Raw genomic sequence first — 27,500 nt, 5'->3', positions numbered from 1 at the left:
GAGGATGATCATTACAGGAAGTCTGACTGCTGCAGAAGTCATTACAATCTTAAATGAAATTTGTATTTTTATGATAGCCATTTACATGTATAATAAGAGCCAATGATTCTTGGGAGCAGTGTGACAGAAACAGAGTGTAGCGAGGAACTCATGTAAGACATACTATTTAAATGAGCTGGTGTTAGCTATTCATATTTGTTAATGAATAGATATGCAGGGCTATAAGAATGAATGTTCTGATGCTTTAAATTTAATATCTAGAAATCAAGGGTAAGGACCAATTACTAGAATTTCCACCCTTAAAGGAATAATTAATAATGATATAACAAATGTACGAGCCCAAACTTCTGAAAAGTTTGCTTTTTAAAATTAGGATCAATAGTTAGAAATGATCAAAACCAGTGGAGTTTCAGGCTCTATGTTTTATGCCAGCAGCAGGATTCTGCACAGGGAAGGAACATAATTCTCTGTGTTTTAAATATAATAATCCCCAAGAATGCTCTGCAGAATCTTTTGATCACCTGTGGTTAACGAGGCCTGCAGCACAAATGAACAGGCTGTTCCTCTGCCCTTACCTTTATGGTAAATAAAGCAGCGTCCTAGTCTTACAATAATTAAATATAATGTAAATCCCTAATCCTATTTAGCCCTTCTAGTTAGACAGTCCAAGAAAGTTACTCTGCTATACCTGTCTAGTTCTAATGATTGGTTATGATTTATTGTGTGTTTTTTTTTTTATTGTTCTAAAAGTGCTCTGATGTGGTGCCTTGATGTCTAATGAAAAGAGATTGGTCTTAAAAAGCTACTCATTGTTTATCCTGACTCTTAGATAACACATTTTTCTTCTGATAAAATATTTTTCTTATTTATTGTTCAAAACACACAATATAGACAATAATTCTATTCGGGTGCTGTTTTATTCAGTGGTGTTTTATCCCTGGTGCCTGACTGTCTACCCCAGTACCTCAGCACATAGCTTTACTCTGAGATAAGCCCCCTCTCCTTTGCTCTTTCTCCCATGCTTTCTGTAGTTTGTCTGCAGGATGCAGGTTTTGAACTGAAGAGCGCAGTGGAGTTCTTACTGTGCCTTTCCGGTTCCAGCACAATCAAAGTTTTGTGTTGGAATTGTCCTTGACATTCTTTCGTCCCACAATGGGTGGACACAGTGTGCTGGAACCATGACATCATTATCATTGACACAGACTTAAATAAATCACCTGCATCTTGGCCTCTTTCTGCTTATTCAAGGATTCTTCATCCAAAGGAAGAAAGTGCTCTTTATTTTTACAAACCTTTATCCCAAGGGTGGCTGGAAAATGCAAACTTTTACAAGTGTTTTCAAAATAAATACAGTATGTGGTTTTAGACAGACATATTACATTTGGTCAGATGTGCTCGGAATAGCGAGGTGCTCTCCAAAAAATAAACCAGCAAAGCCCCCACTTAGGATCCATTCAGATTAAATAAATGCTGAGCCCGTGTTTGTGGATCCTCTGCCGCATCTGCGCACGCAGGGGACTGTCCTGCTTTTATTCTGGCTCCAACACCCAGAGCTTTGCTCTGGATTTAGAGCAGCAGCCCTGGATACCCAGAGTTTATATTTTAGTAAATTAATGCTGAGAGGAAGAAAACGCTGCAAATGTATTTTTCTTTCAGAAGGACAGAAAGTGCAGGGTCACAGATTTTAGGAAGAGGGCAGGTTTAGGTAAAGAAAAGTCATATTTGAGTGTCGCAATGCTAGAGGTTAAATTGTGCAACCGTCAGCTAAACGAGAATTAAAATGTACATGAAAAATTGCAGCGTGCACCCCGGTGACCTGCACAAAGTGAGAAGCAGCACAGAGCCTTCGTGAGCCTTGAATAATTTTTGGGAAGCAACTAGACACTGTAACTTCTCTTTACCACAGAAGAAAATGGCAATGAGGAAGGAAGTACAGCAGAAATCTTGAACATTACCACTATTATGCAAAAAAAAAAAAAAAAAAAAAAATGCTGTTAACTGTTTTCCCCTTTGCTGACTGGGTAGACGTGCCCTCAGATGGAAAACTTCTGATACTTGTGACTCCTTACTACCAGAAATCACATGAGATGATCAAGGAAGAAAATCACAATGACTATATTTATATCGAAGGCTGAACTTCTCAGAAACACTGTACCTTGATTAAAATTTCTGGGAGGCTGCAATAAAAATATCAGATGTGAGACTTACCCAGCAGATCAATTATCATAATTGACAACATTTTATTAATACATATTGAACTCCTAAATGTTTGGACGCAAGATAACCCCCTGAAAATGATCCTTAGAGAGGCAGAATGCAGATCTGGGAAAAGAATCAAGGCTGGCTTGTCTGCTGTACAGTTTAAACAAATATTTTTCATCTGGTCTGCATATTCTATGCTTTTGTACAAATTTAGCATCTGTTTGTACCTGCATATTTTAACTTAAGAGCTTTCATTAATTTTTTTTCTCTTTTTTAAGCTTCAAAGCCATAAACATGTATATTTATACCACAGTATTGTACGCTGGTTGTAAAGCTCTGAATTAAGTCATTCTGTGCTTTAGTTTTGATTAGAATGATACAATTAGAACCTGTTATTCTACCAACTAATTACTTGTAGAATGTGACATCTGAAGAATACTACAAGATTACAAATTTAGGAATGAACTGAGAATGTGCTCTGTTTATATTATTCCCCTATCTTCAGTCAAATCATTGTCATGGAAATGGATTAATACTGGGCCAGTTTCTGTCCTCATCAAAATCTTTTTCACAAAAAAAAAAAAAAAGAAAGAGTAATAAGAATTTTAATGCTTCATGTATCAATAAGATTTTAATAGCGTGCTTTGATCTTCTTGCCAGTCTATCACTTGATTGGCTGAGCAGCATCCATCTTCCTGAATCATCATCGACTGGGGTTCGTTTCTGGGAAATTCTCTCTTTTTTTTAATTTATTTGGTCATTGTTGAGCCATTTCTGGGTTTGTTTTGCCATTTTATTTCTTGTAAGTGCAACTCAGTGAAAGATAAAAGCAGATATTTTTCACTTAAATCTCAAATACTAAATTCCTCACTTGAAAAAAGAAAAGGGAGAGGTTGTATGTTTGTACACATCTTCAGATAAAGAAAGGCTGGCATTTAGGAGTTGAAAAGGCGAGAAAGAAATACTCTGTATATTATTTTTTGCCTGTGAAAACCCTTTGGAGGGTTAAATCTTATCCTGACTGTATGTGTGAATACCTGTTGCACATGAACTAACAAATTAACAGCAAGAAACCAAGTTTGACAGGCACTGCAAGGCAGGCTGAAACATTCAGGAAAAAAGTGTTCTCCCCAGTGATGGAGCTGCATCCAGCCTCTTCCAAATGCTGTTTTAACTCACTCCAAACACCCGGGTTCATGGAAAGCAAACCGATCCATGATAAATACATAGTAAATAATTCTGCACGTCATGCTCATTTGCGTGTGAATTAATCCAATTTATGGCCATAAAGGCCAACTTTGTCAGTTCACAGAAGATGCAAACTAGTAGTACGGGCAGAGGAGAACTGCCCACAGTTGAAAATTTGTCACATTTCTGCACCAGTTGATATTAATAAACACTGTGCCTCAAATGAGGTTAAAATGACGATGACAGCTCAGATCTGTGTGATAGATAGAAAGGGAGATAGAAGAAAGTCTTACATCTTCCTTCTGCATTTGCATTTTCTTCCAGGTATAGACCTCACAGGGTCTGTTAACTGATTATTTCCTTTAAACACATAGAAGAAAAAAGAACAAAAAAAAATTCCCTTTTTCTCACCCAGCTGCTTATTAGATTTGATATTGGGAAAAACCCTTCATTGACTCCAAACAAACAGTTCTGTTTTCCACCACTTGCTTGTCATGTTTAAAGTAAATAAGTTTTCATCCCTCCAGCACCACTGAACTCATTCACTTCCCAGGACAAAGCCATTGTATAGGGGTCCACAACAGCCCTTTTCTCTCCTTCCCCGAGCGGGATCTTCCCCGGCACCGCAGTGTGCTCCCCAGCTTTGTAGGGCTTTCACTGACGTGCCCATGCTAAAAGTGTGCATGCTTTATTTCACAGAAGAAATGAAGGAAGATTATGACACTATGGGGCCTGAAGCCACAATTCAGACCACCGGAAACAATGGTACAGGTAAGGTATTGCATGATACCAGCATCCCTTCCCTTTGGTTGCACGCAGAACTAGCTGTGCATGAAGAGTGAGAGTGACAAAACAGTTTATTGCTTGGTTTCAGTTGGACAGTTCGGAAAAATATGTATAATTCTCCTGGCTTTTAGTTTCTCCCCCCAAATTGTTCGCAAGAGTGCAGCCACCAGCTCATGCAAGGAGAGTCCTTGCCGCTCCTCCCATGCCCTGCAAGGTTTTAGCCCCCAACTCCTTTTAGCTGCATCCTTGTGAGATAATAGTTCTCAGCAGCACGAGGAGATGTTTTCCCAGTGAGGGTGGACCTCGGATAGTTTAAAGTAGCTGAACCGAGATACAGAAGTGTTTTAATGAGAGGGTTACAAAGAGCTTGGTAATGAGGATGGGGTGCACCCTCCTTGGCACACCAAGATCCTCATGGTGCACGGTCTCTCTGCTTCAGACACTGAAAATGTCTTTTCAGCAAGACACACATAAACCCCTTACACAGATACCCAGGCACACACACTTTAAATGCATATTTATGAGATTATAATGTTTCTGGCTAATCTTCCCCCCACCACCACCTTCCGCATCTCTTTCTTTCCCCTCCTCTTAGAAATCAACACATTTGGTGGAATAGGAAAGGGGACAGAGATATTTAACAGGCATCACCTCTGAGCTGTCTCCTTTTTTTTCGGTAGCAGAGCAAAACAGCAAAAGGTTTCTGTTACTATTTTCTAATCCAAATGAATTCAGGGGTTTACCATGTTCTTTCCAAAGGCCCCAATCCATCCTCAGCACAGCTGAATGCCATACGTCACCCAATGTTTCTTCTGCATTTAATCACAATCTGAGATGTTGCAGATAGATTTACATGGTTAAAAGTAAGAGTTTTCTAGTATAAGTACATTTCTATGCATTCCATTGTGAGATTTAGTTCACAGGTAATATCCTCCACAAATATTACTGTAAAAGGTGGTACCTAAGTCTCACAAGCATTTTATTACTCACACTTTCCTAGTGTTGGTAACACCCACATAAAACCCCAATGCTCTTATTAAGCAACACAAGAAATTTACTTTATCATTCTTGAGGGGGAAAATAATAGGAAAATAAAACCATGTCACTGCTTTCTTCATCCATTAGATTTATTATGCATGAAAGGAGGGTGGCACTGAGGCACAGTTCATCATTACATAGGTACTAAATGATGTTGCTGTGCAGAACTGGCTACATATGTATTTTAAAAGCTTGTTTTATTTCCAAGAGACGGTAATAAAGTGACAAATTGTGCTTAGCACTTGGAGAACTGGGACTTGAAAAGCCATCTGATTCAGAAATAAGACTTGATGCTTATCTGAATTACCATTACCAGAGCCTTTGAGGTCCCCTATCAGTCCGTGTGACTTCCTTTGCACATATTTTCCTTACCATAACAGGTCTTGACTCTTTCATACTTGCAATGTGGTCTGCTTGAAAGGGAAGACTTCATGTCCTCTTAGCCCCTTCCCTTCCAGTATCTGATGGTCTTGTCTACCAGCTCAGTGTTGGCCTTGCAACAATTCTCTGGGGCCAGGGTGTCACCAAGCCCCAGCATGACCCCTCAACCCTGCTTGGGGTCCATGGGGTGTCCTGCCTCTACTGAAACCAGTTTTCTGAGGAAAAGATAAGGGTTGTCCCTACCCAGCTTCATGCACAGCAAACTCGTGGCTCAAAGAGTGCTTTGCATTTAGGTCGCCTGCATTTAAAATGCAAAAGCTGCTCTGGGTGTTGTACCTGGCAATTCCTTCCTTCCTCAAATGTCCTGTGTAAAAGTCTGAGGCTCCTCTTTACTCCAGCTGCAATGGGTGGCTTGCTCAAGTAACCATCATGGGTTGCCTAGTGCTCTGCTAGTATTTAATTCAAATCTTTGGTCACTGAGGTGTTCAGAGGCTCCTTCAGAGGCTGCTGATGCCTCAGCAGGTTGGGTAGAACATGTTTCTCTAATCACTGCTGTCTCCATAGTCTTTTAAGAGCAATGTCATATCATTTAATTAAATAATCTGATAAACTAAAAACCTTTACCAGTCTGTTCATCTTGAATGGAAGATGCCAGGTGACTATGAGGAGTTGCAGCATCCTTCATGTAGAGTAAAAACTCCCCCAACTTGCCTGTTGAGATGACCCTACTATTATTTGAGGAGGAAAGGAAGAAGTCAGTCCCTGAGCCATTGTAGATCCTTCCTAGATAGTCTTGGAAATGTTTAAAGTTTTCTGCTTCAGCCTCACTAAAGGCTTTGGGCCTTTCTTGAGTGTTTGGCCTCAGTTTTTCCCTGCTGGTAATAGGGGGTTTTAATACTGATGTTCAGTAACATAGCTGAGGCGAGGCTGAGATTCAACCCAAGGAAAAAAGTTGGATCAGTGACTCCATCTTCAGCAAGAGCCATTCCACAGTGGCCTTCTGGTCTCCAGGAAAGCCAGTTAGGGCTTCCCACAGATTAACATGGGTTCTTCCAAATGGGCCAAGGAAGTCACTCTTGTATAGTACAACGTGCCTCTCCCTCTTGACACCAGATCTCGCAGTGCTCCATGACCTGGGCTGAGCAAGAGATAGGAGGTACCTTTTTAAGTGCATTCAGATACATCCAACCACCAAGTTTCTGTAGGTGCATGTAATAACTGTGGCGCATTTTTAGCATGAAATTCGTTGCAGAAAGTCATTAGCAGAGAAAGAAAATAAAAGAAAAAGTCTCTATTAAATTATTCTGCTATTGTCAGAGTGGTCACTTCCTAGTGGTACTTAAAAAGAAATCTTGTTATCCATACATTAATCAGCTGCATTTTTATAATGAGCCATGGAGACTTTATGGTAGAAATGCAAAAGTGACCATTAGAGTGAAAATTTTATGCTTTGGTCCTGCTAAATGAATTTGTAAATATTTCTGGGGAGTTCTGCAGTGGTGACTTAAAGAAGTGACATTTAGCAGAAGAAGTTTTTAAAATGTGAATGAAAAAATTCTTATGTTTTATTCTACCTGTTATGGTTATTGCAAGTGGGATGTTTGCAGAAAATAGGTTAACAAAATCCCTGTAAACAAACAGAAGAATTTTCCTGGTTTTGGTTGCTAACATCCGACAGGCTTCGAGTAAAGATCTCTTTAATATAATTTAAAGAAGGGAAAGGAAAACTTTCAGGGGGAGGAAAACAGAAGTAAAACTTGGCAGGTTGGAGGACAGGCCGTTTTCAGGCTGTAATCTGTGTGTACCAATGGGGGCCTCTCGCTTCCTGGCTAATGAAGGCTGTGGTTTTATTAGCTTTGTTTGCGATTAAGGGCAGCTATCACAATCTCACAGGACGAGTTCCCACACAAAATAACTGGTCTCCCAAGCTCCTTGAACCTCTCTCTCGCTTTATCTTGAAAGGTCCTAAATGCCTCCAAAGATAGCTTTCCTTAATGCATTTTAATTTTATGTGACACAGCCACATCAGCTTTTGGACCTGAAAATATTTCTGCTCTCCAGGCTCCAATAATTAATTAAAAAAAGACTTATTTGGTGAGGTCTCACACCGTAGATCTCGCTGAAATTCTTGCCTTGCAGGAGGGAATGTGCAATGTCTGTGCAGTGTCAGCCCACGAGGAGTCTGGGAACATGGCTTTGTGCATGGAAAATAAATTAGGATATGGAGTGGGGAAGCAAGTCTTCACCCCAGAAATCAAGAGAGAAGCCTAATGGTTATCAGATGGGTCTTTTTAGTAACACTGGGTGAGCTTCCAGCCATGTCTGAGTTGTCAGTAACATCGCTGGTGAGAAACCAGATCCACGTGGTCACCTTTCACTATTTGTGTCAATCTGCAGCATTGCAGCACTGGTTGTATTGTTTCAGTTAAGGATCTGTCAACTTTTCCACTAAATCCCCTTGGTTTTAGGGGTTTATAATGTAGACATAAACATTTGCTTTAGCTCCTGGATTGCATGCACAGACATAGGAGCTACATAATCCAGAGAATTAGGAAGCCGAGGCCAGTAATAATCGCAGCAGTCCTCCACAGCCTGTTGGATCAGCCCCCAGATAGACTTGGGGGCAGGAAGGAAGAACCTCATTTGGGTTCGAGTTTGGGATGGAAGCTCCTAATACTAATTCAGGCCTTGCTCTGTGGCTTCAATCCCCATATTGTAAATGCAGTTGCAAACTCCAAAACCTCTCAGCTTGCCTGGAGGAGAAGGAGGACACGTGGAACCATCCCATGGAGCCATCACACACTTTCCCCTTCCTGCTCCCATTTCTCCTCTCTGGAGAAAAGCTCCCTTTCCTTGCTTCATAGGTAGCACTTACTGGTTCATGGCCTAAATTTGGTAAAAATAAACTCGTTTTCCTTGGATCTATTGCTAAGCCAAGAGAAGGAGTAGAAAAGGGGTAGTGTTAAGGTGGATGATTTTGCAACACTTGGAAGATCTGGGCATAGCAAGGGGAATGAAAAGGTGACTTTCCAGTGTAAAAAGTAATGCCTCAACTTTTTTTTCTGATAAAAACAAAAAGTCCTAAACCTACTCTGATTCTCCTGTGCATAAGGTGTACTCAGTAACCACCATTTTGTTCCCAGCAACAAAATGGAGGTAAGGTACTCAGTCTTGTTCTCCATGCTCACACTCCTCTTCTCTAGATGCTGCTTTATTTTGGAGTTAAAAGTTTCTCCTGCTAATAACAAATGATAACAGGAGCTACAGAAGGACCAAGAGTTGCTCTGTGGTGGTGTAGCTATTCCCTGAAAAACCGCTGCAATAGGAACAGAAGTTTCTTTCCGAGACCGGGGTCCCGTGCCCTGTGCCATTTGGTCACTGTCACTAAAATGCTGCAGAACAGTTGAGAAGCTGCTCAACTCATATGAAAAATAGGGTATATTTGTCTCAGCCAGAGGATTTGATTTTATCGGCTAAAGGGATGAGGTTTGCAGAGACGGATATCTACTTTTATCGATGACGCCGAGATCAGCGCTTCAAATCAGGCACTTCAGGTTCCCAGTTGTGCCCCAGTCAGAGGTCACGTCTTGTTCTCACTGCCAGCATCACCTTGCATGTTCGTAGGAAACTGAGGCAAAGCATTTACGCATTTCTAAACGCAAAGGAGCTGGTTAATCTCTCATTTCCAGTGGTTGCAAACCATAACCCCTTTGATTTCCACGAGTTTGTTCCATATCGCTCCCTGGCATCACTGAGAGCAGAGTCATGCCATTTAATATTTTACTTTTACATGAACTAAAGAATAGTTTATGGCATTGCCTTGTTTTCTTATTTCACCTGAGCAGAAATACATTAAAAATTTAATCAATCATAAGCTGTTATTTTCATTTATGGTCAGTTAAAAACAAGTCTCATTAGTAACCTGCCACCAACTGTGTCTTCCAAGACTTGTTAATAAACAAACAAAAAAAAAATTAGAGAAAGAAAATCATTAGCTTCTTTTTTTCCTAGTATAATTATATTATTTTTTGTCTATAACATCAGAGAATTTTTAATGTCTTTTCTTTAAGCACTGTTCTTACATGGAGGAGAAAAGCACATTTTTAGTAACAGGATGTTTTGTGGTTGAGCATATATTATGTTTCATGGACTTGCATGGACAATAAAAAAATTAAGTTTACATTTAAGGAAAAGAAGGAAGACTCTTGTACGAACTGTCAAAGTGGTTTGAGACTTGGTATCCCTGTTATGGTCTCAAACATGTAGTTCTATTTGTAGAAATCCTGAAGCGATACTTTTTTAAAAACAACCTATTCTCCCATTGTAAGTTAACTTTTCAGGGAGAAAAAAAACATAAGGGAAGATGTGAACAATCCTCTTCTTGTGCCTGCCGTGGAAGAGCAACCAGAGGCGGGACCTGTCTTGGAGAAGTATTTTGGCCTTTTACTACCTGCAACTACCACCTCCCACGTGGGGACTGTCTCGGGGTCTGCGGGACCCAGGGGCAGCTGAGCTCAGTCCTCTAGGTTAAGCTGTGCTCATGCCAAAAGCCGTGGGTCCCCAGGAGCCCTCTGAAGGTTCAGGTTCCAGCAATGAAAGATTACCTGCATTACCCAAGGCTCATAAACTTTCCTGCTGCCCCGTAGAGCCCATGTTCTTGTTAATTTAACTGCCTGCCCTTACTTCCATCCACGCTGGTGGAAAGCCCACATTAATTTTATTAGGAGCTGGAGCAAGACTGATGAGAGCAAGGATCCAGCTGCAGCCCCAGCCTTGTAGCTCAAGCACATCTACTCAACCTATGCATAATGTGACAAACTCTTGGAGAGGATTCACTCAACCCCCCTTTCTTTTCCCCTTCTCTCGTTTTAGTGAAGAACGCAAATTGCACGTCGGACTTTGAGGAATATTTTGCCAAAAGGAAACTGGAGGAAGGGGATGGACATGCAGTCAGCATAGCAGAGTACCTGCAGCGCAGCGACACAGCCATTATTTACCCTGAAGCCCCCGAGGAACTGTCTCGCCTTGGCACTCCAGAGGCCAATGGGCAAGAAGAAAATGGTGAGGCTGTAATTCATTTTTAGCCAGTATCCTGACCTCGTGCAGCTGTTGCAATTATAAATGCACTACATGCCTGGGTGTTTACCTTAAAAATTGGAGAACAGCTGCAGCGGCATGGAATTTCATGAGCAAAGATTGGGGCTGTAATTTCAGTGTATTGTGATTTTTTAGTCAGCACATTTGTATTATTTGGTGGGTGAACTCAAGAGCTGAATTTAAACGGGAGAAAGGCTGCTGCTCTGCTTGGGAGTTTGGGGAGTTTTAATAGAGTTTTAATGCAACAAGAGACAGGGCAGCCGGCCTATTGCTCTCCAATGCCTTGATAAATAATTGGAGAAGCGTCGGTTGGAAGGATTGGGTCAATGGCATAAGTAACGTAATGAGCTGGGGCTGGAATGCAAATTGCCAATTGATCAGGAAAAGTATTTCTTAGTTTTCCAGCCAGCCAGGTCTGCGGGAGGAGTGATGCCCATAATTAATTTCCCGGCGGGGTCCAGAGCGGGCCCTGCGAGTCTGCCGTGGGCGTGCGCGGGTGCCGGTGCCTCCCGCCGCCGGTTGGAAGCACCGTCCCTCCCTCCCGGGCAGCAGATTGCGGCGATTCCTCTCATACCATCCCGGGCAATCAGCCCATGAGCTGCCATTGATTTGCTGACCTTTTGGCCTGCCTCTCTTTTCCCCCCCCATCCCGGGGCACAGACCTGCCACCTGGAACTCCAGATGCCTTCGCCCAACTGCTGACCTGCCCCTACTGCGACCGGGGCTACAAGCGCCTGACGTCCCTCAAGGAGCACATCAAGTACCGCCACGAGAAGAACGAGGAGAACTTCTCGTGCCCTCTCTGTAACTACACGTTTGCCTACCGCACCCAGCTCGAGCGGCATATGGTGACACACAAGCCAGGGACAGATCAGGTGGGGGGCTGGTTTTAAGTGATTTCTTTCTGTAATAACCCCTTAGAGAAACGATATTGCTTTGATTGGCAATCATTATTAATTTTTCATGGCATTTTGAAGATGCAGATCTTTTAATGGTAATAGCTTTAATTGAGGTCTAAATGATTTTTTGATGGTCTCTTCTAATATGATTTAATAGTCTTATGTTCACGATCGAATGAGTGTGTTAATTTCTAATTTAGAAATTTTATTTGCACTTTAACTTGACTTTAGTTTCGTTTTTATGTTCCTCAAAAAGTGAATGAAACTGTAGCATTTTAATTATACATTATTAAACATCTCAGCAATTTTAATTCCATTTTTCACCTAGTTTTACTTTGCAGTGTTGCAGATAGGAACTCCAAGAGGTACTAAAAGATCCGCTAATATTTTTTCATTACTTTTTGAGGAACCTTTTCAATCCCCTGAAATTACGCGCATTTTGTATAATCGTTTGTTAAACATAATTACACATTTTGAGAAGAGCTCTTCCTACAGTACATATAGGCTATCATTTGTGATTGTGCCACTAGAATTGGGCATGGCTTTCATCTGTATAGCCCGCCAGCGTATCTGCAATAAATCAAAGTAGTTTTTTCCTCGATGGGATACGTGTAATATTATATCTGTGCCGCATTTAAGGAAATCCTGCGTGTCTTAAACAGGTGACTGAGCTTCCCTAGTGCTCCTAAACGGGCTGGAGATAGACCTGTGCCACAAAACTCTTTACACACCAGCATGAAAGCTACTCCTCACTGGAGAATTACTTCTGAAAACCCATCTTGAGGAGGGCTGTAATGGAAACTCAAATGGTGTGGTTAAAAGTTAAATAAATAGATGCATGCATTGTGTCAAATTATAAAGGCTTTATGAAGTATTTATTTTTCTTAAAAACCTGAAAATCATGATCAGCTGTATTTCTCTTGGTAGGTTTTTCCCAGCATAAGGTAAATGCAGTTAGGCAAACACACATCTTCCTAATCACGCGATTTTTGCAATTAGCATTTTTAAGAGAACCGTATCTTTTGCTTGATCTTAAATCAATATAAATGATTCCAGAGCGCTTTCTCCTATTCTTTCCTTCCCATGGCTTTTCTGGTAGACAAACACATGTGTATTTTTCCCAACCTGATCCACTGTAAGGTTCTTTCTTTTGCTTCGTATCATTAAAAACACCAGGGGAGGGAAAAAAACCCGCCTCGATATTTATCCAACGTAACTGCCTGAAATTTCACATGCGAGAGCGCGCTGGTACTGGCGCATTATGAATGGTAGCTTTGGTGTTGAAAAGTCCCCTCATTTGCTCATGGCATTTACAATTAGTAAATTAAAATGATTGTATCATATTAACAGTGGCACAACTAAAGTTTATAGTAGTCCTCGGAGGGCGATGGGGGGAGACAAAACAGCTGTTGCTGTTTGTTTATGCAACTCAGCAACATATGAGCGCGGGTCCCTCAATGGCGCGCGGCGGGCTGGGCTCTGCTTGATCTTTGAAGGTTGCTGCTGTTTGAACAAACCTCCCTGTGTCCCATGTAACACCATCTGTCTCGCCAGGAATGTGGGAAGAGGCAGCACACCCTCGCAGTTGTCATACTGTTTCGGCGCTGCCTTTTTTTTCCCCCCCCCTTCTTTTTTTTTCTTTTCCCCTTTTTTTCCCCCCCCTCCCTGCCCCTGCAAAAGACTTTTGTGTCGTGGCTGCCTGCAAAAGGCTGACCTCCTACCTTGAGCATCCAGCGTGGTTGGCTACGTTGTTATCAAGATAATAATTATTTTTTTAGTTAATTATTTTTTTCCCCTCTCCAAATTCAAAGTCATGGGGCTTTTCTTGCTTGTTGCAAAAAGGTCAGCTGCCTTTGATTGTATCTTTACACCACTTTTAACTTTCAACTTTCCCTCACCCCTTAGAAGAACACCGGGGGAAAACATGGCACAAAAGGTAGCTCAAGTCTTTCCTGCTGCTCTGTGATTTTAAAAAACATTTCCAGCAGCAGCTCATGCTGAAGACGCAGTCTCTTCTGCTTGATAATGAACTAAATCTTACACGAAATACCACTAACAACAGTGTTTCTCTCTTTCCTCCACACGCAGTAAACAGAATTTTTAAACAAGCCGAGTCCCACATGTTCAGAATCTGCTAGGAATATTAAGAGCCACAAATCTTCTTATAAAACTGTTTCTCTCATCGTAAGATACCTTAAAGCAACACATTTCTGATGAGAGACTTAGGAAATAATTCTAAAGCAAATATCGAATGCTCATGTGAAAGTACTTTCTCATTTGTTTCGGTTTACTGCCAACATTTTGATTTTTATTGCAACACTGATGAGACAAATAAATGTACATGCAGACCTTTTGGTCCGCTTGACGAATTCAGAGCCACATTAATTTCATTTTTGTTTTTTAAGCTTGAAATTCATGGCTTCTCTTGCATAAAATTCATGTTGATATCTCTTTTTTTTTTCCCTTCTTTTTCTCCCAGCACCAAATGCTGACCCAAGGAGCAGGCAATCGCAAGTTCAAATGCACTGAGTGTGGCAAGGCCTTCAAATATAAGCACCATCTGAAGGAACACCTGCGAATTCACAGTGGTGAGTAGCGGAGGTGCTGGTGTACTCATTTGCATTTTGTTTAATTAGCTGAGTTTTAAAGACCGCTTAAAATTTACACAGTTCTGCTTCTGGCTTCTTGGAGCTACTAAGGTATTTCATAAGTGATATCTGAGTCATCCCCATTTATCATGCTGTTAATACCACGGTCTCGCTGAAAGATTTGGAAATAGTAAAGCTTCCTGCAAATAATATAGATCGTTTGGCAGTTTGAGTTCAGAAGCGCTCATTCATTGCCGTGCAGTCGGAACCTGAACAGTCCATTATATTTTCCAAAACAAAAAGTCCCCCTGAGTGAAATACAACTCATTTTCTCTGATAACCAGTGAGCACCAAGCATCTCAGATTGAATGACTTGGGCGTTTTGGCTCTCCTGCTTGACACAGCATTCAGCTCACAAAATGTCACCAGGCTCTGCCCAAGCACAAGCTCTACCAGTGCTGACGTGGAGGTTCTAACAGCAGGACTCAGTGTGTCACGCCGTGCTCATATCCAGTGAAAATTCCACTTTTTGCTGAAAAAAAAAAAAAAAAAAGAGGAACCAATTTGAACATTCTTGAATTGATTTTACTCCCTTCCCCGCAGGGTATTCACCTGGTCAGTCTGGAGCCAGTCTCATACCTTGATGGTCGTTGCCAGCTGGAGACCGTGGGTCCAAACTGACCTCAAGATCCGTAAAAAAAGGAGGGTAAAGCAGTGGTCGTGTGTGGCCTTATTCCTAGAATTCCCTCACTATTAACCAGTGGATACACAGTCGATCAGTTAGACATCAAATGCGATCGCTTGCAATTATGGCAGCAACAATGATAGTTAACATTTGGTTTTAATTATCATTTTAGGTGAAAAACCATATGAGTGTCCAAACTGCAAGAAACGTTTCTCCCATTCTGGCTCCTACAGTTCGCACATCAGCAGCAAGAAGTGTATTGGTTTGATCTCTGTGAATGGCAGAATGAGAAACAATATCAAGACGGGTTCTTCTCCTAATTCTGTATCTTCCTCTCCTACTAATTCAGCCATTACACAGCTGAGAAACAAGCTGGAGAATGGCAAACCACTTAGTATGTCTGAACAAACAGGCCTACTGAAAATTAAAACAGAACCACTAGATTTCAATGAATACAAGGTTCTTATGGCCTCACATGGGTTTAGTGCAACTAGTCCTTTTATGAATGGTGGACTTGGAGCAACCAGCCCCTTAGGAGTTCACGCTTCTGCTCAGAGTCCAATGCAGCACTTAGGTGTAGGGATGGAAGCACCACTGCTCGGGTTTCCTGCAGTAGGCAGTAATTTAAGCGAGGTGCAGAAGGTCCTACAGATTGTGGACAACACGGTTTCCAGGCAGAAAATGGACTGCAAGGCTGAAGAGATCTCCAAGTTGAAGGTTTACCACATGAAGGATTCATGCTCTCAAGCCGAGGAACAAGGAGTTACCTCCCCCAATATTCCCCCCGTGGGTCTTCCAGTAGTAAGTCATAATGGTGCCACTAAAAGTATTATTGACTACACATTAGAGAAAGTCAATGAAGCCAAAGCTTGCCTCCAGAGCTTAACCACAGACTCGAGGAGGCAGCTCAATAACATTAAAAAAGAGAAGCTGCGAACCCTAATAGACCTGGTAACTGAAGACAAGATGATAGAGAACCACAACGTATCCACTCCATTTTCATGCCAGTTCTGTAAAGAAAGCTTTCCTGGTCCCATTCCGTTGCATCAGCATGAGCGTTACCTGTGTAAAATGAACGAAGAAATCAAGGCAGTCCTTCAGCCTCACGAGAACATGGTTCCCAACAAACCTGGAGTGTTTGATAAGCAAACCCTCTTGCTGTCATCAGTACTTTCTGAGAAAGGAATGACTAGCCCCATCAACCCATACAAGGACCACATGTCTGTACTTAAAGCATATTATGCTATGAATATGGAACCCAACTCTGATGAACTACTGAAAATTTCCATTGCTGTTGGCCTTCCTCAGGAATTTGTGAAGGAATGGTTTGAACAAAGAAAAGTCTACCAGTATTCAAGTTCCAGGTCACCATCACTGGAAAGGGCCAGTGCCAAGGTGGCGCTGGCTGCCACCAACAACACTCCCACTAAAGACTCTTTGTCAGCCAGATCTCCAATAAAGCCTGTGGACTCTATAACTTCACCATCTATAGCTGAACTCCATAACAGTGTTACTAATTGTGATACTCCTCTCAGGCTAACAAAACCTCCTCATTTTACCAATATTAAGCCAGTTGATAAATTGGACCACTCTAGGAGCAATACTCCTTCTCCTTTAAATCTTTCTTCCACATCTTCTAAAAACTCCCACAGTAGTTCTTACACTCCAAACAGTTTCTCTTCTGAGGAGCTTCAGGCTGAGCCTTTGGACTTGTCTTTACCAAAACAAATGAAGGAACCCAAAAGTATTATAGCCACAAAGAACAAAACAAAATCTAATAGTGTAAATTTAGAACACAACAGTGTTTCTTCATCATCTGAAAACTCAGATGAGCCGCTGAACTTGACTTTTATCAAGAAGGAGTTTTCTAATTCAAATAATCTGGATAAAAGCACTAACCCAGTATTTGGTATGAACCCATTTAGTGCCAAACCTTTATACACAACACTTCCACCACAGAGCGCATTTCCCCCTGCCACTTTTATGCCACCAGTCCAAACCAGTATTCCTGGGCTGCGACCATACCCAGGACTAGATCAGATGAGCTTCCTACCACATATGGCCTATACCTACCCAACTGGAGCAGCTACTTTTGCCGATATGCAGCAAAGGAGAAAGTACCAGCGGAAACAAGGATTTCAGGTAAATTGTTGCAACTGTTTTTCCTTTGAAAGGCTCGAATTTAGTATTTTGTGATATGTCCTCTTACAGAAGAAAAACCCCAAAGCTGTAGTCAACGTTTCTGACAAAATTAGCAGAGTTTATTTAAGTCTGAACTTGCAAAAATGTGGTGGAGTAGGAAAATGAACTGCAGTTACCTTAAAAGTACCTCTGCTTGGATTCAGAAGCATTACCAGTAACTTTGAACAGCATAATAATGCTTGATGGTTTTATTCTGTTAAGAGTGCAGCTGTTTCTTCTTAGATTGGTATCTAAATGGAAATAATAATAATAATGTCCATGAAAAATCCCATCCTAGAGAAAAAAAAAAAAAAAGAAAACTTTATAGGGAAACTTATCTCTTCAGGGCATAACTACATCTCACCATGGGGAAAAGGAGCAGTGGGAGACCCCCTGGGGGTCATTCCCACACTTGGATGCAAAGCTGTATTCCTCTAAGCAGAGGTCCATATGGCCTCATAGCCACTGTATTCCATTGAAAGCCCTCAAAGCTGCTTTCTTCATGTTTTTGGGGGATTGTTCACCCACTGTGTATGGGAAAGGTGTTCTCTCTTCTCATGAATGTCTGAGGGATGAAAAAAGTTGACCTGTAGCCCCTTCCTTCAGCCCTCCTGCTGCCCTTCCCAGACTACCAGTCCTCTAATCCTACCAGTCATCTGGAACAGCTTTGAAAAAACTGAGAGATTAAATGAAATTATTTGGAGAGGTAGCAGCCAGGGCCCTTAATCGCAGGCAAAGTCTTTCCTTGGACACATAATCTGGGTCAGCACTTCTTCATGCCTGGGTACAGCCCTTAATCCTTCCTTCAGGTTGTCCCAGAGTCAATGCAGGTGTAGCAAAGGATTTCGTCACTTACATGGCTACAGCAAAGAGCAGCTCCACAGAAGTCTCATAATTTTATAGCTTTTTGCTGGGTGTATTCAGATATAATGTACAGAGTTTAGTTAAATGAGATTAACTGATTATAGATTAATAATTTCTTTTTACATTTGCGCCTGTTCCCCTATGTCCTGTTACGGTCTATTAGTAATTTTACTGACTAGTAAATGTTTTATAGTTTCAAATGTGAAAATCAGGTATGGTTTTACATTACAGACTGTAATCCCTCTTTGCACAATAGGAGCATAAATAGCACTGCACCTCCATAACAGCTGTTCCACTATTCCAATTTACAGTACATCTGCCCTCTTTGTAAATGTATTTAAGCCTATTTAATCTTCTCTAATATTAATTAGTGCAAACCTAGTCTAAGAAAACTGAACTGTGTGATAGCAAATGGAAATGTATGTTATCATGCAAGTTTGCACTCTCTTTGGATCAAGACAAAATAAATATCAAGAAATTTAATAATTTACTGATCCACATTCATTATTGCTTAATGCTGAAGGCTGTTTTAACATAGATAGAACATTGATAAAAAATGTTATTAATATTCCCTATTTCAAATTACAAAATTAAATATAAAAATATAGCTTGAGGCCTTTAGTCGGGAGACATACATTTAAATGGATTGCATAATAATAACATTTGTACCTAAATATAAAATTCAATTAAAACCTTTCCACAGATACAGAATACATCCAAGTTTTGGTGGTTTGAAAGGAGTGATCCCTTAGCTGTTGCTTGCACTTAACCTCTGTAAAATATTACAACACCTTTTGGTGGCCATGAAGGGCCTCTCCTTTGCACTTTCTGCTCCTTGAAAACATTTAGTGCTGATGTGGCAAATGCTGTTGGTTCGTGTAAACCACGGTTTTGCAGAGCGCTCAGGGACAGAACATTGGTTTGAGGCATAGAAGTGGAAAGGTCTTTGTTATTTACACAGAGTTTCATTGCCAGTGGGTTCCTGAGCTAAGAGCGATCACCATCCTAAGGGGACATGATTTTAATTTCTCTGGGTGGTTGGTTCCATCGTGGGAAGGAGCGGTGGTGGCAGCGGTGTCGCTGACGAGTGGTTCCCTCACAGGGAGAATTGCTTGATGGAACCCCAGACTACATGTCCGGCCTCGACGACATGACGGACTCCGACTCCTGTCTGTCCCGAAAGAAGATCAAGAAGACAGAAAGTGGCATGTACGCGTGTGACTTATGTGACAAGACATTCCAGAAGAGCAGTTCCCTGCTGCGACACAAATACGAGCACACAGGTAGGGTGGCCGCGAGCGCCAAGGGGAGGGTTGAGGTTCATGCTGTGTTCTTCACAGTCTTTCATGAGTACATTTGTGCCACGAAGGGTTTGGCAGGTGCTGAGGCTTTCAAAAATTGGTTTACTCGGTTCAACTTTTTGATTTTCCTTAATGGCTGTTGCTTGGTGAAGGACAGTTGGATGTGATGGGGTGAATGTCAGTAGGTGCCACGCAAGATTTCAGGCTGATTGTGATGGCAGTTGTGGCACTCAGCATCTCTCAGGACAAGCCTTCTTGGAATGAGACAGGCTCTAGCACTCAGAAAATGCTGGAACTTGGTCAGCACAGAGTCTGGCATGGGAAGGAATGGTGACAGTGTATTTCTCATTTCTTAGAGCCTATCTGACCCTGCTCCATTTAATCCAATAGAAAAACTTCCACTGACATTAGCAGCACAAGAGCTGGCTCTGGCCGAGTTTTCTGAAAGTAAACAGCTCAGGGGGGTTTCTCTTGCTGTGATTTTGCAAGCCAGCAGCACAGGCAGGTTGCAGTTCACTTTTTCACTTCCCAGTTAATGCCTGGGGAAAGTTCCCTTCTTTCATGAGTAGGAACTGATTTTTGTCTAGTTCGAGGAAGTTTGGCAAAGCTCACCACGGATTGTCAGCTTAAAAAATGTTTTGGTTTGAAAAAGACCTTCCATCACACCTATGCTGACCATGGTTCCCTTTACAGACAGTGCTCCCTTCCCCACTGTCAGCCAGGGCAGAGCTCTCCGAGGGGGACACATCGGCTCAGCATGTTTCAGTTTGGGGAAAATGGGACTGGAGCTTCCCAAATAATAGAGATATCAAGTTATGTTAGACAAAGGGAATGTGAATTATCACGTGAGTTATTGTGCAGCAGGACATAAACCAAACTCCAACTTCCTATAGTTAGAAAAAGCTTACTCGGGAGGAAACTTTCCTTAACTTTGAAAGCTGAGTCCCGCTTCAGGAAATGAAGCAAGTCACATCATCCTTCAATCTCACCATGTGACAGTAAAAACCTTATACCTCTCTATTAATACATCTTCCAGGCCGCACATAACCATTTGGCATTTCACAGATAAAAAATTTACAATTCAGAAGTGGACTGTGCCTTTAAAGCAAAATCCTTTACTTTGTTATTTTTCCTTATACTTTTCTTCCAAATTCTAAGCTAATCCCACAAAGGAAAATACAAAAGGAAGTTAAAATACATGTGGGATTAGGAAAGAAAATTAAAAGCAACATTTTGGACTAGATCAGCCAGTTCATTGGTGGAATGTGCTTCCCACTACATTATTCAGATCAAATTGTTTATTCAGGAGAAGGAGCTTTGAAGGCTTTACATCCCTGCACCTTTCCTCTCCTGAATGATTTTATTACAGCCATCTGCAAACATTATGGTTTACTACACTACTACCGTAAAGCTCTTATGTTAGAACTGGCCTTCATATATATCGGGATCTGGACATATGGTTGAATCCCATAAAGTTGGTAGTCCATAAGGTCGACAGACATATGGTTGAAAGGCTGAAAATTTGACAAGCTGAAATGTGTGCAATCACCTTGATTTGCAAAATAAACCGCATTCGTAAAAGCAAAAATATGTTGTGGTCTTGAAGTAGCACGGGAACCTACTGCCTAGAGAAATGCCACACAGCTGCAATGCTGCAGCTTCTTCTCCTTCTTTCCTCTGTCCCTTTTGGCTTTTCAACTTTACGTCCGTCAGTTTTATGGGACTCGGCCTTATGATCCAGAACGTGTATATGGTGTCATATTCAATACAGTAGAACTGCAGCACCTCATCAAGCCTGAGCATGGCATTTCGAGACGGGAAGGATGGTCTTGTGGCAAAGGCCCAGGCTCCGGGGCTGAGAGCTCCGAGCTTCTCCTCAGCCTTGCCACAGACTTCCTCTGAGAATCACACCAAGTTGCTTCATCTTTCTCTCACCTTCGCCCGTCTTTGAAATAGAGGGAAATGATACCAGCCCGCCTCTCCGGGGCGTTGTAAATATGAATTCGTGCAGGCTGAAATCCTGCGATGGAACTCGCTGTGTGAAGTGGGAAGTGTTATTACGGATGTGTTCGCTCTTACGGAGCCTCCACGCATCGCGTTAGCGTTAGGTAGAGGTGGTTGGGAGCTCTGAAGACCTCCATACCTGATTGCACAGCCTTCAGGAGGCACACTGCACTGGCACTTTGGCTAATGGCTCAGGTGTGTCTTAAGAGAACTGCAGATTAATTTGGTAGCTTCAGGTAAAGCTTGTAATTGCATTAATAGCATAGGTGTGACATTGCAGGAAGGAACCAAATTGAAAGTAACACCACCTTCTGCGTTTGGGGTCGTTGTAAGAGCAGGTCCAGGCTTTCAGTCAACTTTTTGACACCTAAAAAGGAGAAAGAGCTTCTTTTCTGACCTTTTTCTGAGCTTCTTTTTCTGATCTTTTCTGGTGTTTTTTTGACCAGCTGATCATATAATCCATTGTAACTTCATTAAAAAATATGCTTTAGGAGGAATTGAAACACTTCCTGTCTTTCCTGGAGAAGCACAAATAGTGGGTGTTTTCCTGTGTAAAAAGAATCTATGTGCTTTCTTAGGACTTTCTTCTGATATTGGAACAATCAGATTTTTATTTGTCACCCCTTCTCATGGTCCACATACCTATTGCAACCAATGCCTTAGTTATCATTTATTGTTAATCAAGTGCTGTAAATGAGAAAACAGGAACGTTTTAGGAGTTGCAGTGGAGCTGAGTTTCCATGCCAGGGCAAGAAATGCAGGATTTAGCTGGTTCTTTGTGTCAACCCAAGAACTTTTGATAGGACCATGCGGCCGCAGAACAAGTTGCTCTGTGATCACCTCTGTACACCATGCCTGCCACAGCTTGAGCACAGTAGAAAAAGGGCCCTAAATTTCACAATCCATAGTTTTTAATTTATGTGGTATTGATGGTATTCTGCAATGGGAGAAGGAAAATTCATTGTGTTAGTGCAATGAGCAAATTGCATTGGTTTTGGCTCATCTGAAATTTAGTGTAGAGGCCACTGCTTGTTGCAGGACCAAGTTCTGCCAAGTTAATTTGTGGATACTGTTTAATTTTAAGAGAAGTTATGTGTCCCTCTTAGAGTGTAAGCTTCAAAAGGTCCTATTTCTTTAAAGCCAGGGATTGCAGCACTGTAATTAGGGTGCAGAGCATGGCAGGTAGCACAGGAATTCAGTGCTCACATGATCTTCCTGTGAAGTCTTATGGACACGTCCTAATTTGGTCAAGCTGAAATTAGTTGAGCCAACAGGGCATGTGTCTAATCTCAGATTTTTCCAAGCTGCTTAGCACAGGGTTCAAGACACTTTCCTTATGAAAGGTGAAGAAGTTGGTTGCCTTCATGGCAAAGCATCAGTGCTCTGGTGAGCAAGAAAATCTTTATGCTGCTGGTAAGGAGGTAAAACAGGAGCGGGTGAGTGAGCAGGAGAGCAAAAAGAATGGAGCATCTAGAAACAGAAAAATATCCTGGCTCCTGGTCCAGTCCCCCTTGGTCATCAGCACTGATTCAGAAGTAAGGTGAAGGTTAGCATTTGTTCTGCCGTGGCCAACGCCCATGTCTGCCACACACCAGCTTTATCGTAGCTTCACAAGGGAACTCTTAGCCTGCCTGCTCTGCAACAAAAGCTGGAAACAGTTTTTCAGAATCCTACCTAGAAATTTAAAATCCTTTCATTGTTGTTCTATATTACATCATATTCTATTTTATTACTTGTGTGGGCTGTCGAGGGCCTCATAGCTGTGCTAGTGCTTTCATCCTTTCCTTTTCCACTGTATATTTTATTAAGACCTCTTTTTTATTTTTGTAGCTTTCATGCTGATGCAAGCACTAGTTTTATTTCCAGATTGATTCTGTAAACTAAATATTGTTCTTGAGCCTGGTAGCAAATCAGCTCTCTCTGGCTAGTATTTTGAATTCCCAGCTTGGGAGTTTTCTTTATTTAGAGCTTGATTCATAAAAAATTTACATGCTATTTAAAGGTTATTTTTTCTTGCTTTACTCTGATACAAGTTTTGAATTCCCCATTTTACACTCAAATAAAGAAAAAAAAAAAGGATGTATTCTATGCTTGTGAAATTCGTTCTGTAGACAAGGTCTCCTATTGAAAATGGAACAGGTGCAGCTTGGGCAATTATATATAAATTGCATTTATCTTGCACCTTTGACCGCTTTGCTGTGCTCTGGCCACTAATCCATCTCCATTGGGACTACATCTAACATCCAACGCCCCGAGCAGCTTCAAAAGAACTGCCTTTAAAAAATAAAAACAAACTGTCACAAAAATGTTTCCTTCTTTCCTCCAAAGAGTGGGATTCCTGTTTGGCCCCCTCCCATTGAAAAAAGACCCACTTGCCTTAGGCAAAGGGGGGGTGATATTTAGTCTGGAACCAGTGACAGCTTGTGATCTGACGTCTTGTGACTTTTATACCACTGAAAATGGGAAAGGCAGAGCTTTTCAGTCAAAGACTTTTAGCCCAGGAAGATTGAGATATACTTACTATTGGAGATTTGTCGTTGTTGCTGTTTTGTTTTAACAGAAATGCAATTTCAGAGACTTTGCGAGCAGATCAGTAATAATTTCCCCTCTGTAGATTGAGCATGGGCCCCTGTGGGAACCTCTTTTGTGAGATAAAATGAAGAAAGCCCAAACGTTTCCTTTAGATATTTGAGAGAGATTTGTCATTTAGTTTCACTGCAAAATGTGGCATTTACATCATGCCTCCACTCGATGAAACAAAAGTGTTTCGTGAGCCCTTCTGGGAGCTGCCTTGGGTTCCTCTCTCCTAGTTCCATCCCTCATGGATGACACAGGAGCTCTCAGATGAGATTGGGAAAACCTGTGGAGCGAGTTGTCCAATCTGCTTCTTTTTGACTTATCTCTACCCTACTAATGTTATGAATGTTATGACATTGCATGACAGTGCTCTAGGACAAGGAGTGGCGGCTTTAAACTGAAAAAGAGTGGGCTTTTTCAGGGATTAGGATATTAGATATTAGGAAGATATTATTAGATATTAGTAAGAAATTCTTGACTGTAGGGGTGGTGAGGCCCTCGCGCAGGTTGCCCAGAGAAGCTGTGGCTGCCCCATCCCTGGATGTGTTGAAGACCAGGTTGGATGGGACTTGGAGCAACCTGGGATAGTGGAAGGTGTCCCTGCCCATGGCAGGGGGGTGGAACAAGATAAACTTTAAGGTCCCTTCTGACCCAAACCATTCAGGGATTCCAGGACTACCTAAAGTTGTGTGTCCTCCCCATCCACCTACAGTTGTAGGATCTCCGCACCTACCTACAATTCTAGACTTATCCCCATCCCCAGTGTAAAATACCTTACTTCAGCTTTATTTTATGGCCTACTAGCACACTGTAGGGATTAAAAGCTCCTTTTAATACTGGGGTTTGCACATGGAGGGAAGAAAATAATTCTTCTGCAAATGTTCGGAAACCTGATACATTTGAAAACATATTTCAATTAGTGTTGTAACAGCTGCACACTGCACACTGCTAAGGTATGTTGTGTGGTGTCTGAACAAAGAACTTTGCTCAAGCTGTCAGGTTCCCTCAGATCAAAACTGAGGCCTTGGTATGGATGTGGTAGACTAAATAGCTCTAGTGTGGCCTTTTTAATACTAATATAAATTAACATGAAAATATGAAGTATTTTAATTGTCTAATTTCTAAATTAATTTATAAAATATGGATAGTTCCCTGCCAGGCTACCTCTGCCTGGGGGGAGGCCTCAGGTAACACGAGTGGGAGGTGCAGTGATGAACAAATGCCATGTGGAAGGGATGAGCAAAGCAGGCGAAGACTGAGGGGCAATCACCCAGCCTTGGGGAGGGTAGGTGGAGGCAAGTCTGGGTGAGAAGCAGTGGAGGTGGTTGACTTCTGTTTGAGGAGAGGAAAAGTGATGGATAACTGGATGGAGCACGACTCTGGGGGTAAGAATCCTGGAATGGTTTGGGCTGGAAGGGATTTTTAAAGGTCATCTAGTCCAACTCACCTGCAATGAGCAGGGACATCTTCAATAGATCAGGTTGCTCAGGGCCCCATCTGATTGGACCTGAAATGTTTCCAGGGATGGGACAGAGAATGGTGTAGTGAGCATCAATTGTAGTGTGCATCAAAAAAAAAAATTAGGGAATTTGAAGTAATGGAGCAGGAGTGGCACTGTGGAGAAGTGGAACAAGACAAGGGTTGGGCTTGTTGATGTTAGGGAAAAGTAAGTCAGAGGGAGGGACTGAGACAGCGTGGGCAGTTCAGTTAGGAGGACACAGAAAAAGGTGCTGAGGAAAAGCAGAAAGTCTGTGAGCACCAAAAAAGGAACAAAATTAGCAATTGTGGAGGTATTAGCAAGGGAACATTAATGTGTTGCTCTGAGGGGGCTCAGCAGGACAGCTGGGTCTTGGCAGGGCTGCATCCCATTGAGTGGTTGGTAGTGCTGGGAAAGCTCCCACCTCGCCCGTGAGGGTTTTCTTCTGGCAGTGCTGAGGTTTGAGGAGGGGCTTAGGCTCAGAGTGCTTTGGGATTTTAAGCTAATTTGAGTAAGTGACTTGATCGTGCTAAAATCTCCTGAGCTAAGACCGTGGGATTTCCCCATCATGGCTAAACTTGTGCCCTGAATTGCAGGTAGAGCTGCCTCAGCTCTGGATTTGGTGCATCCCCAGGTCAAGGCTGGAGGTTCAAACCCAAAGTACATTTACAGCTCAAAGCCCAGAGTTTTCTTCACGCTTGACTTTTAACCATCAGGTTAAATTGGCATAAATGCATGTTTAGGAAACAGATCATGCAAGCAATACTGCCAAAATTCAATATATCGAGCTTGAATTTTCAATTTTGCTGTAAAGGAAAATAAAGGGAAAAAAGGAAACCCTGTATGTGTGCAAGCTTAGGAAACTCTCATACAAAGAAATGCAGTCTGAGCCCTAATTTCCAGGCATCCACTAATTTCCCTGTCACTTGTGTTACTCTATCTGTGGTTTCTCCTGTATTTCCTTGCTGCTAGATCTCCCCTTCATTTCATAACACACAGTTTTTGGCTTCCTTGAGCATTTGTTAATCACACCTTATTAAATGTGAACTTTCACAGTGGGACTTGAAGGTAGCTGTGACTCGATTGGGGAAAAAAAAATTAGCATAATCCTTGGTATTCATTCTTAACAACTTTGCTGTGGAAGTGGAATTTTTTCTGTGCCTGATTTTCTGTGCTCTCACATCCCGGGGAAAAAAAGCAGATCAGGTTCATAAAGGAGCAGCTTGAGTTTTCCTGGAAGTTGAGATCCTTCAGTGCTCTGAAAGCATTTATATATTTTTCCTGCTGGATTTTCTTCCACACTGGCACTGCCAGTGACCATCTTCCCGGCCCTTTGCTTTTGGCTGGTGTTTTCTCCGCCATACTCATCCTCTACCTGCAGTTGTTTCTTTAAGAATTAAAGAAACACCACAATTTTACAACTGACAGGATGGGAGGGCTCTGGTGTGAAGTTTATTCCTGTTCTGGTCACATGCTTACATGAGCTAAGTATGATAAATACGCTCAAGGAATCAGGCCAGTTCACTAATAAGTTCCTAACGATCTGCTCTAGCAGTAGGACATGCAAAGCAGGGCTCTGCATTTGAGGCATCAGACACCAGCATTTTAATATGCTTAAAAATAGCATGAAATATAAAATAATGACCAGTTGGCCCCTTATCTGCCTGCATGGTTGCACTACTCTGGACCATTCAGCTGAATGACACTGAGATTATAACTTGACATTTCTAAAATAAAAAAAAAACCTGGCTGTAGGTACTAATGTTTGATTTTATTTTTTGCCTTCTGCAATCTAAGTTTGGTGATCGGTCTTCACTAATTCCAATCTTTGCACCATATGTTATGTCTGGATATCTCACGGTTGCATCATGCTTTGCTGAGTTTTGTCGTGTGGCATCATGCTGACAAGTATTTTTTGTCAGCTCTATTTTGGAATTAAGCTTTCAGTATGGCAGTTCTGGAAGGTGTTGAAGGCATTCCTGTGCTATTTGTGGCCTGGGATCAACCAGATGTGTTTAGGCTTGGCACTGGTTTTGAGTTTCAAACATTGGTTCGAAACTGTCTGAAATGCCAAAGGAAATACTGTTTTCTGCAGCTTAACACCACTTTAGCACTCAGCGAGTGGCTGACAACATTTTATTTAGAAACCCCTTATGCTTCCGTGGCAGATGTATGTATTTGTATTTGCTCACGTGGTGGGGGAAGAACGTCTTCCAGTCCTTGAGGGCTTCC

The 27,500-nt window shown here is 41.8% G+C and overlaps 1 protein-coding gene across 1 annotated transcript in view; it reads left to right on the top strand.

The window, feature by feature from the left end:
* ZEB2 (zinc finger E-box binding homeobox 2) overlaps nt 1–27,500 on the top strand; it is a 114,062-nt gene that overhangs the window by 84,843 nt on the left and 1,719 nt on the right. The window contains 6 exon segments of the mRNA XM_032692851.1: nt 4,090–4,161; nt 10,468–10,656; nt 11,353–11,567; nt 14,071–14,179; nt 15,037–17,006; nt 19,012–19,192. Of these exon segments, the coding sequence (XP_032548742.1) occupies nt 4,090–4,161; nt 10,468–10,656; nt 11,353–11,567; nt 14,071–14,179; nt 15,037–17,006; nt 19,012–19,192 (2,736 nt within the window).

This window comes from Chiroxiphia lanceolata, chromosome 7 (assembly GCF_009829145.1).
Source record: "Chiroxiphia lanceolata isolate bChiLan1 chromosome 7, bChiLan1.pri, whole genome shotgun sequence".
In the NCBI taxonomy this organism is placed as follows: Eukaryota; Metazoa; Chordata; class Aves; order Passeriformes; family Pipridae; genus Chiroxiphia; species Chiroxiphia lanceolata.
This window is presented reverse-complemented; position numbering and strand designations above follow the sequence as displayed.